This window comes from Castanea sativa, chromosome 5 (assembly GCF_040712315.1).
Source record: "Castanea sativa cultivar Marrone di Chiusa Pesio chromosome 5, ASM4071231v1".
Classification (NCBI taxonomy): domain Eukaryota; kingdom Viridiplantae; phylum Streptophyta; class Magnoliopsida; order Fagales; family Fagaceae; genus Castanea; species Castanea sativa.
This window is the reverse complement of record NC_134017.1, coordinates 76868511-76880646: the sequence shown is the minus strand read 5'-3', so window position 1 is coordinate 76880646 and position 12136 is coordinate 76868511. Positions and strand designations below refer to the sequence as shown.

Sequence of the window (12136 nt, the reverse complement as noted above, 5' to 3'; positions counted from 1 at the left end):
TTGCTAGGGTCAACCCAATTTCTTAAGAATGGGATTTTCCAGGCTTGCTAATTTACCATCTCACATATGAAAACAAATTTCTTTGTCTCTCTCTTAACTATCCACCACCAAATCCAAACCTAGAACCATCACCAACAGCTACACTTGGCACCACCACAACCATCACAATCGGAATCCACAACACATCAGCCACAACCACAATCCCCTCCATCAACAACACAACCACCACGCAAACCCAAATCAAACCAACCAAAATTGAAACCGCCACCCAACCACCACCATCAACACAACCAAATACGACATTCACACCACCACCATCTGAAAACGCACCCCCACTTTTGATTTGAAAACCTACTAGCACCATTGATCTGAAAACCCATCACAACTACCAATCTGAAAACCCACTATCACCATTGATTTGAAAATCCACCACCACCACCACTGTTCTCAAAAGTCACCTCCACCACCACCGATCTACAAACCCACCTCCAACCACCACCGATTTCAATATCCACCTCCACCACTAATCTGAAAACCCACCATAACCACCGATCTCAAAACCCCCCACCAATTGCAAATCCAATACAAATATTATAGAAGGACGAGAAAGGGAGGAGAGGGATGAGAGACAAGCAAGAGAAGGCTGAGAGAGAAAGAAAGGGAGGTAGAGAGAGTTGATACATCTAAGTGAAAGAGAAAGAAAGAAAGGCAAAAAGAGAGGGAGAGTTGTGAGTGAGAAATGAGGGAGAATGTTAATTAAAATAACATTATTTAAGCTTACAACTTAGCTACAGTAGGTTACAAATATAAGATCATTAGCATTCGAAATGCCAAAAAAGTTATACTTTAGACCCTAAAAACTTATTTTATCTATTTTGTCATCTCATTTTACAACTCTTTCAACATCTCGATTTCTATTTTTACATACATTGAAATAAAATATGTAGGGGCTTGGGCCCGAGTGGACCAGAACTGCCCATATGTAGGGGCTTAAGCCCAAGTGACCGCCAAATTTCATATATAGGGAACCTGCACAAACTAGATAAAATGAATGGAACTACATCTTGCATGTATTTTTCACCAGCAACACCTTGAGTGTTGTCTAATCATACACATAGATTGTATGATCTATTTTTAGACAAGTTTATGTTCATATATTTGCCAACAAACATATACAAATATAAAACCTAAAAAACTGTTATATGCAATGTTTACTTAATGAAAATCATTATCACACTATTTTGTAATGAGAAATAAGTTGGCTTGATAATTATTGACCTGTGCTTGTGCAAGTTATTGACCCTTCATGTCAAATGCAATGAACTTATCTTGTAAAATAAACTTGCGAATGTCAGCGATATGGACAAAAAAGCTATGATAGAGCTGTGTTCCAACCGTGGTTAAGACTTGAGACTTCAGAGAAGAAATTCTCCATGGGCATTCTGAAATCTAACCCTAATTTACCGGGACGAAGAACTTCTTTTAATTGTTGTTGGGATATTATGGTATCATTTCATTGTCATTTTTAGTTGTTTGGAATTTTTTTATTTTTTTTATTTTTGGTCTTTGTGGGTCGTAGGGAGTTTACGCATGTAGCAAGCATAATGGATATATAACCTATGATTGTGGGATTGAGTGAATATCTTTAGTAACATAGGATTTGGGCAGTGCAGAGGTTTATGTGGGTTTGTAACTCTTTGATGAAATACTAGATCCAAATAGCTTCAATTAACTTGCACATATATTCCTTATGTTCAAAAGAAAAATATTTCAAGTTTAACTAATATTTGCTCACTCGAATTGATGTAAAAAATGAAGTTGTAATATGTACTTACAATAGTAATGATGTTGTGGTTTTACCTAGATAAGTGAGATAGATCGTAGGGGAAAATGGGCTTTTGCCCATTTCACACAAAAAATCTAGTATTTTGCTCCATTTCTCAAACTAATTAGGAAAATTATCCTCTTTTGAAACTCGATTTTGAGATCGAGTTTCAATGTAAAACTCGATCTGTAGAAAATCGAGTATGGGGTGATCAAACTTTAAAAAAAAAAAATTGCATGGAAATCGAGTTCAAGAAGCTTGAGTTCCATGCAAAAACACCACTATAGGGGTTTAAAACGCCACTATAGGGCCCCCTGAACGCAGCTATAGGTATGGGGCGATCAAACTTAAAAAAATAAACTTGCATAAATAAACTTGATTCCATTAAAAACGCCACTATAGGGCTTTAAAACACCACTATAGGGCTCACTAAAAGCTATAGGTATGGAGTGATCAAACTTTTTTAAAAAAAAACTTGCATGGATGAAATAAAACGCCACTATAGTGCCGTTTTAAAGCCCTATAGCGGCATTTTTTCATGGAACTTGAGCTCCATGAACTCAAGTTCCATGCAATTATTTTTTTTTAAGCTTGATCGTCCCATACTCGATTTTCTACAAATCGAGTTTCAAAAGAGGGGCATTTCCCTAATTAGTTTGAGAAATGGGGCAAAGCGCTAAATTTTTTGTGTGAAATGGGAATTTGCCCATTTTGGTCGTAGATCGTATTAGCTTTCATGCTGAGATGTTAGTCTAATCATTGTTATTCTTAAGCTATTTCATAATATAAACTTACTATAAATGTATATTTTAAACAATACAAAAAATCAATAAATAGTCATTAATATATGAAGTTAAAAACTAGTCTAAGACTCTAAATATAAGATATTCAAACAAATAATGTGAATACTTAAAAAGTAAAATGGAAAAATAAAATAACTTAGAAGTATTAACAATATGATCATATACATGAAACTTTTAAAATTATCTATATATACTTTGATTTTTTTAAGGTAAAACTAAACTATTGATTCTCAAAACTTACCATGTATACGCAATTAATCCCTTAAGTGTTTCCATTGAGCGCTATTAGTCTTTCAAGTTCTAAAAATAAACGTTGTTAATCCTTTTGTTAATTGTCGCCAGTATTATTTCCTATATGATTAATACAACAATGACATAAAATCTTTTTAATTGATGTGGCAATTTTTTAATTAAAGTATTACAGGAACATATGCAACATGACCAAGTGAACCAATAATAAATTGCAAACAAATTTAAATAAACACATCATCATTCAGTCATCGATGTGAACTGTCAAGACACAAAACTACTAATCAAAACAAAATCTCACCACTTATCTAGATAGATCTCATCTCACATTACTTTTGTAGCCAATCAATTCCAAATCATCATCACTAGTCAAAATCTAGCCGCCACTGCCCATAATGCCCTGGCGAAATCACTAGAGAACAACTTTGTTAATCTTCTTCTCCTTCCCATTTGAGGTTTTCTCTTCAGCCTATTGCTCTCTCTTCAATTGGGATCTTTCTCTTGTAGCCTTCAGATTTAGTTTTAAGTCCAGATCGGCCAATTAACTTCATCTCTTTCCTTGATACACACAATTAGAGGTCATATATCATTGTTCAAGATTCAATATAAATAAACATTAAATTGTGTGAAATTGGTTAAAGTTAATTTAGGTGTAACTTAAATCTCTCTCTCCCTCTCTTTTTATATATATACTTCCAAAATCATATGACAAACTTATTATCAAACCAAACCAAAGAAAAAACAAAAAACCGTTGGAGTTTTACCAAATTATTACGTTCAAAACAACATAACACAATGAATAATTGAAATACATTTAAGAAAAGGTAATAATTAATGTAAGCACGCTAGTCTACACATAAAACTCGTAATTTCAAATCACGAGTTCAGTGTAAAAATATGGAAGCTTGTGACTTCCTTTATTTTGCTTCACGATGGAAGCTAACAAAGAAACTTTGAAACAATATTGCAGCACCAGTCATTCAGTAATACGCATGCTTATACGTACTTTAACATATCAAACGTTCAAGGAGGTTGTGGAAGCATATGCAAGGAGCTCTGAGTCACTTTCAAATTTAGCCATGTCTTCCTCTTTCAAGTTAACCCATGCCTCTATTCCATCCCCAATTTTGGTGTCAATAAATACAGTAGCGTTCTTGAAAGGCGGGCTAACTTCACCAATCCACATGGGATTTCCCCAGCCAAAGTCCGTTTCATATATAGGGAACCTGCACCAACTAGAGAAATTGAATTGAACTATATCTTTTTTCAGGACTTTTTCACTTGCTTCTTTGAGAAAGTTCAAGTGTTGAGTGTGGTCTTGTAATTTTTTCACGTACTCATTGTCAATCTTTCTTATCGCAGCTCTCAGATTGCCCATAAGCCCAATCCTCTCTTCACTTGACAGAATGACTGTTGCACCGTGGATGATATTTCCAAAAAAAATTTCAGACAACGGGGGATCCATCCTCGTCCGTAAGTTCACTGCAAAACGAACTAAGTTGAGCTTCTTATGCCCACAGTTTTCTTGTGTAGCAGCTACATATCGGCTCCATATAAAGGCTGACAAGGCCTCAACACGGCTTGGGTGTAATGGGCATTCTAAGTCTGAGCTTTCTGCGTATTTTTCCTTAAGAGTCTCTATTGTTGCAAAACTAAACACAAACCTCTTTATTACAAGCTTCTCTTTTGTCATACCAGTTTCTAGTTTAAGCCCAGATGAAGTACTTGTAGGCGGAAAGAGAGTTGATGCTTGAAATTGTGGATAAATATCACTCTGGCCTCGAGCTGTGGCTGCCCAATTTTTCATAAACATGATAAAGGATGTGCCATCGGCAATCTTGTGGGAAATGCATGCGCCAATGGCAATACCGCCACAAGTGAAGTAGTTGACTTGAACAGCAAAGGTTAAATTGTGCGTGCCATCAATATCGCATGGAAGAAATGTGTTGAACTCTGCAGGATTTGGATTTGTAAGAATATCTGAAAGCTTGCACTTGACTTGGGCTTCGCGAAACAACGCCCCTTCATCGTTGCAGTCGACGTTAAGATTGTCTTTAATGCGGCCAGCTAATGGGTAGTAACGCGTTAAGACGTCAGACAATGATTGCTTGAGGACACTAGAGAATGATTTGGTAGTATCAGTGCTGATTTTGGAGTAGTGTAGAAGAAGAGAGATGCAGCATATACAGGAGGAAGCATTTGGTCAAGAAAGGAAAGCTGATAATAGCGAAGATGGGTGGGAGTTGGTGAAGACGGTTTGATATTCTCGTTGGAGAATACTTCCACTCAAGGATGTCAAAATCAGGATCCTACGTAGGATCGTGGGAGGTAGGTAGGATCGGAGATCGTAGGATCGAATCGTGGATCGTAAGATCCTACCTATTTTCAAATTTTAAGCAAAAAACCTATTGATAGTGACTTTGTATGTTATATAATCACTTAAAATATGAATCCATCCATTAAAAAAAAATTGCATCATAAAATGTAATTTGCACGCACTACATCGTTCTTATGTCATTCTAACGAAGCAAAATATATTTAACTTTTGACATAATGTATCCAAAAAGTTCAGTACATGTTTAATTAGCAACTAAGTACCAAAATATTATCTACACATATGGAAAATGTTTTCTAAATTCTAAATTCCAAATCCAAAATAAGTTAGGCTAGTTAACATATAAAAACTAGCTAGCTACAAATTTACAATATGTAATCCAAAAGAGAATTCTTAATCTAAGGTAAACTAGATAATTAAATAATGAAGATCTTGTTTCATGATTTTTCAAATTTTACTTAATTTAGTTAACAAAATAGAAAAATAAAAACCTTAAAAGCTTTGTCAAAATCATATCCACAACACAACAATATGGAATCAAGCTATCAAAGTACAAATAAATGATAAACTACTAAGTACTAACTACCAAAACAAATTACTAGAAAGCTTAAAGGCAGCGATGGCTCGTGGCAACATCATTGAGAGGGCTGAGAGGTGCTAGGTTTTTGATAGAGGAGTGAAGAGGCGTAGGACTGAGGTGCTGGGTTTTTCACTAGGTTTTTTTTTTTTTTTTTTAAAAAAACATTAAACTTAAGTTAAGAAAGCTTAAAGGCAATGATGGCTTACCATTAACAAGGTTGAGAGGTGCTGGGTTTTTGATAGAGGGCTGAGGAGGAGTGGGCCAGAGGTGCGTGCTGGAGCTTTGTGTTTCTAAATAGTTTAGGTTTTGTTTTTGAAAACATTAAACTTATACCATAGGTTTTTTTGAGCATATTAATTCTTTCTATATTATTGATTTTTATTATGTGATGTAATAAAAAGCTTCATTATGAAATCTTTTTTTTTTCTTCAATACTTTGTTATTGTAGTATGGTGACTCTTATAAAGCTTGTTGAGGGTATTTTATTTTTGAGCTTTCATCACTTTTCCTTTTGTAGCATCATTTGTGTTAATCACTAATGAATTAGCTCCGAGAGATTCTTGATTGGATCTTACTAAATTTGGACTTTGTCACTAAGATTTTTCGTAGGTATTTGCATTCATATTAAATTTCAATGATGTGACAGTTTTTTGTAAATGTTTTTATATATATTTTTGGTTAATTTTGGAATAGTGCAGCAAAAAGAATTAATATAACATATTGGATTTCACATTTTTTTTTCCATGCCTTTTTGTCATTTGAAGGTGCATCAAAAATCTTTGCGACTATGTAATTTTCAAAACCATCATTTAGATTGAATTCATTCAAATAAAGTAGGAAAATTCATTTTTTTTTCCTATTTTTGTTTTTCAAATCATGTGGGATTCCTTCTACAATATCAATATTTTTACAAATAATTTAAATAAATTGTACCTCAGTCTATTTTTAAGTAAGATCTCCTGTAGATTTATTTAGGCTTTTCTCAGCATTTCAATCAAATATCTCAAAAGTTGTTTTGTTAGTTGCATCAAAAACTTTAATTTGAATCTTGTAACTGAAGTAGTTTGCAATTGTATATATATAGTAGTTATACTGAGATGAATATATTATAAATATTTGGAGAGTATGTAGTTAATGTTAGTGTCTCTAACCTTGGGATAGAAAAGTTTTGTTTTTGTTTCACATTTTGCACACTGAAATGATTTTGTTTGTGGTTTGACATTCCTTTCACAAAGCATACATGGAATGTAATATCAACCCATTGTTGTATCAATGTTATTTATTCATGCAATACCCTACCTCAGATCGCATTTTGCAATGAACTTTGAAATTAATGTATTATTTTTTTAATGTAAATAATATGATGTATTGTTATTTTTTTTTTATGTAAATGATGAGTATAATTTGAAATGATTAACAAACCTATTTCGTAGGATCTCATTCAATGCATTTTATCTTTACTATTGTCTACATATTCTTTAAAGATAAATCTTCCTATGAAAATTATTTTGCATGTATTTTTGGTATTTCTTATAGAGGATCATGTTTTTGACCGTTCTTATCATTGAATTTTTTTTTTTAAGAAAATGATTAAGAAAATGACATTTTGTGAGATAGTATATGCTATTTATTACACTTTTTTCTTGTTAAAAAATTTAGAAATATGCATTTGTCAATTAATTCAGCAATCTCAGGGATCTCAAGATTTATATATATTTTTGTTGCATAGGTTGATGAGAAAGAGGATTTGTTTGCATAAATTGCATAGAACATTATTAATAAACAAAAGCATATTGAATTAAAATTGTGGAAAAATGAAGACATGATTTCATGAGAATGAGATTTTCTAGAAATATTAGCTATACAAAATGAAGACATGAATTCATGAGAATGAGATTTTCTAGAAGCATCATCTATATATAGGGGAGGAGGAAGAGAGTTTGTAAGTGGATAAGAGTTTTGAATTTGATTTACACATGGAAATGGTCAGACTTGGGTCATAATATGTAAGGTAATAACTGGGCTTGGGTGATAAAAAAGGCTAATTTATATAATAGTAAAAAAAAGTTATTATTTATTGGGTAATAGTAAAAAAAAAAATTTAATAAAAAGAGGTAAAAAATGCTAAATTTATATAATAGTAAAAAGAAATTACTATGATCTATTAGTGATAGTAAAAAAACTTAATGAAAAAAGGTAAAAAAGGCTAAATGCAATATCAATAACTAATAGTAAAAATATGTGACTATAAGTTATTAGGTAATAGTTTAATAACTTAATGAAAAAAGTTTAAAAAACTAAATGGAAGCTTAGAGTGCCACATGGCAGGACCTCATGTCATTTTAAGCTTTGTTCTGACCTGTGTTAATTGATATAGAAAAAAAGAAAAAGAAAAAAAGAAGAGATTGTTGGCCAATAACTGATGAAGAGCAGGGCAAAGGGAAGATAGTATAAATTGGGGCATTGCAAAGCCTCTGATTGATAATTTGGCACCTTCTTTGTTTACTGCATAATTTATATTTTCTTAAGAATTTTTTTATTCTTATTCCATTGATATTGTGAGCTATAGATGGTTCTCTTAAAGAAAAACCCACTATAGGCATGAGAATTACAAATTTCATAATGATTTATGCATTAGTTAGAGATAATAAGTGCTCTGGTATAATATGTCCATCATTTGTGAACAAATCCTTGGAAGTTAAGAGTTCAGTACCACCAACATCTACATTCTTTAAATGCTTTAGATATTTGAGCATGCGCAAGTTAAAGACAAATTAGCTATGTAGTAGGGGAATTGTACAAATCCCTGGAAGTTAAGAGTTCAGTACCACCAACATCTACATTCTTTAAATGCTTTAGATATTTGAGCATGCGCAAGTTAAAGACAAATTAGCTATGTAGTAGGGGAATTGTCATATTGTTAATTACTCTAAGTCACTTTTAACCTAGATCAACAAAGCTTTGAGTTGAATAGCTGACTGAATTCAAATACAAGAATCATGAGTGTAAGCTATTATGTCCTTCACAAATCTGTTAAGAAAATTAATGGACTAGCCTTGGCCCTAATGTAATTCAAAATGATATAGTAAATGCTTTTAACCCAGCCAGTTATGACCAAATGAAACAGGTAACATCATAGCATTATGTCTTTTAAGTTGAAATTATTTTGTATTTTGAAGTTGTTTCTATGTTAAACTACTTCCAAAATGTCTTGATTCTCACTATTTATGCGTTTAGACTGTATGCTGGAAGAATTGTGGTTGGATCAGTATCTAATTAAGATAATTTGGTTCTTTTCTTTTGTCTTTTCTTTGAATTTTTGTGATTTTTTTTTTCTTTCATCTTCCCCTTTTAAAATCTGCATAAAACTAATATGATCTACAACCCTCTGTCATGAACAATAACATTTAATTGTTTGCAAAGACTTGAGCAACTGAAATTATTACCTTTTTTTTAAAAAAAAAAATTTCAAAATCGTAGCAACAATCGCTTTCACCTTGCTTCATTTATAGTTAGGACGTTTTGGACTTACAAATGAATATGAATTGGATGCCTCGTCTGCTTGATCACTTTAAAAGTGTAAGATGTTTAATTGTCTCTATCCAACTTCACTGCTGACTCATTTGTTTTTTGTTTTTATTTTTTATTTTTATAGTAGTTATCTTCAAATTTGACACTTGGTATCTTTTCTTTTCATTCATGATTCCTTAATGTGATATCTTATAATTAGAACTGCTTTTGGCTTTAACACAGGAGAAAGTTTTAAGATTCAAATAACAAAAAAATTGCCAAATCATTTTCTCAAACTTTGTATATTATGTTTAAAATACTTCAATTTCATATTAATCTGATAAGATTTTTTAATGTTCTTGCTACCTATGTCTTAGCTTATGTATTATGTCTTTATATTAACTAATGATATGCATTTCTATTTGTCTCTATTTAACCATTAGTTTGATAGGCTTTTTTACCCATTACATTGTTTTGTTAAAATTCACTATCTCCAACATGCAATTTCTTGGGGTTTGTAACATCCTTTGAAAGTCTCTCTGTCTAGAACAACATTGAACTCATTTGACTAAGGCAAATAAAATTCAAGCTGACAAAGGATTTTTCTTTTCATGTTTCCCTCGTTAGACGCATCTATTAGGCCTGTTTTTACATAAATGTGAAACATATATAATTAGTAGTACATTTGGCATTTTCTTTATTTTTGAACGCTTCTATGCTTTGATTGGAAAGTTGTGCTAAAGAAGTTCCTTATTAGTTTCTATTGTATTTGGTCTATGTTTGTTTTTTAATATATTTTGCTAATAAAGTTTTAAATTTATTTTTCAAATCGTTTGTAGCCATATTTGATTTTCTTTAGTTGTGAAAAGTGTTTGAATTAAAAGTTTCTGGCATGCATTGGATAGAATTCATGATAAATGTAATGTTTAGTGAAAGTCACGTATAGGTTCTTGCATTGATGTTCAATATTATCAAAACATACTGGATCATCATCCCTAAGCCATCTATTTTTCTTGCTTTTCAATTCATTATGATTATTTTTTTTTTTTTTTTTTTTGTGTTGAAATAAATGGTATCTTTCATAATTGCTTTATCTCCTGCAGTTCATGGATTTATGTAAAGTATTCTTCCCATTGTTTCAGACAGGTGGTAAAGGGAGGGAAGTACGTACTAATTGCAAGCCTTCGTTAACAGGAGAAAATATATATTGATTCCTTTTATTTCCTTCTAAATAAATTATTTTTTGGGTATGAATTCTCTTATTTTGCAGATAATATTTTCAAGTGGAGAGTAGGAGTTGTACACTGGAGATTTGTTTTGCCTTTGTGTATAAAGACCTTGGGAATTTTGAAATATTCCTGTAAAAGCTATTTTGGTAGTTGTTGTATCTTTATTTATTTATGCTTGAATAGTAGTTTTTAAATTTTGCAAGAGAGGGAGTGTTTAGAACTTATTTGTATGAATTTAGTTATAAAACTATCTCAAAAAATAGTTAAATCATCAAATTATTATTCCTAAAGTTTGTTATGAGTTTCTTCGTTCATATTGTGCTCATGTAGAATATGAATATCATCTACTCTTCTAGATTACAAAGTATATGGAGAATATTTTTTAAATAAGTCAAAAGATGAATAAACAAAAAAAAATATTAAATGGAATATTTGCCTTTGTGTAGAAAGACCTTGGGAATTTTGAAATATTCCTGTAAAAGCTATTTTGGTAGTTGTTGTATCTTTATTTATTTATGCTTGAATAGTAGTTTTTAAAGTTTGCGAGAGGGGGAGTGTTTAGAACTTATTTGTATGAATTTAGTTATAAAACTATCTCTAAAAATAGTTAAATCATCAAATTATTATTCCTAAAGTTTGTTATGAGTTTCTTCCTTCATATTGTGCTCATGTAGAATATGAATATCATCTACTCTTCTAGATTACAAAGTATATGGAGAATATTTTTTAAATAAGTCAAAAGATGAATAAACAAAAAAAATAATAAATGGAATATTTGCCTTTGTGTATAAAGACCTTGGGAATTTTGAAATATTCCTGTAAAAGCTATTTTGGTAGTTGTTGTATCCTTATTTATTTATGCTTGAATAGTAGTTTTTAAAGTTTGCGAGAGGGGGAGTGTTTAGAACTTATTTGTATGAATTTAGTTATAAAACTATCTCTAAAAATAGTTAAATCATTAAATTATTATTCCTAAAGTTTGTTATGAGTTTCTTCCTTCATATTGTGCTCATGTAGAATATAAATATCATCTACTCTTCTAGATTACAAAGTATATGGAGAATATTTTTTAAATAAGTCAGAAGATGAATAAACAAAAAATATTAAATGGAATATTTGCCTAAGCATTCATTTATTATATATTTTTTTGTTCATCTAGATATTTTGCAATAATTGATATACAATTGTTTAGTTTCTTTTAATGTTTGATTACATTTCAAATAAAATTACACTTACATAGTATGTTTTGAGCCATAGTAAGTAAAGATGAAGTCTTATTTGTTTCAAGTGATTATTGACTATGAAAAAGAAAAATCCAACAATGAGTAATTAGATATTTTGCTAATTAGTACTTTTTAAAAAAATGAAGAAATATTTAACTTCTATATTTTTCTAGTTTTCTATAGTTTAGAAGTGTTGTTTAGCATAGAACGTCATTAAGTTGTAAGTGTATAGTTACCAAATCTACAAAGTAATTTACAATTCTTAAATTAATAAGGCAAAACTCTCAATAGTTATATATATATATATATATATATATATATATATATATATATATATGCACACACAGACAATCAAAACTAATATAAACTGAAAAGATATAAA

General features: G+C 31.0%; 1 protein-coding gene and 1 pseudogene across 4 annotated transcripts in view; one reads left to right on the top strand and one right to left on the bottom strand.

Moving 5' to 3' along the window:
• The window catches only part of LOC142637372 (ribulose bisphosphate carboxylase/oxygenase activase 2, chloroplastic-like), a 74566-nt gene extending 63832 nt beyond the window's left edge, over positions 1 to 10734 (top strand). Inside the window, exons 6-7 of one of the 4 annotated variants that reach the window (XM_075811654.1) lie at positions 10445 to 10465; positions 10573 to 10734. In XM_075811654.1, coding sequence (XP_075667769.1) covers positions 10445 to 10465; positions 10573 to 10596 — 45 coding nt within the window. In that variant the 3' untranslated portion in view covers positions 10597 to 10734. Of the gene's footprint in view, positions 1 to 10405 lie in introns of all 4 variants that reach the window. The other 3 variants (XM_075811652.1, XM_075811653.1, XM_075811651.1) reach the window with 3 other exon arrangements.
• LOC142637095 (limonoid 21-O-acetyltransferse-like) lies at positions 3821 to 5848 on the bottom strand (annotated as a pseudogene).
• Positions 10735 to 12136: the final 1402 nt, after the last annotated feature.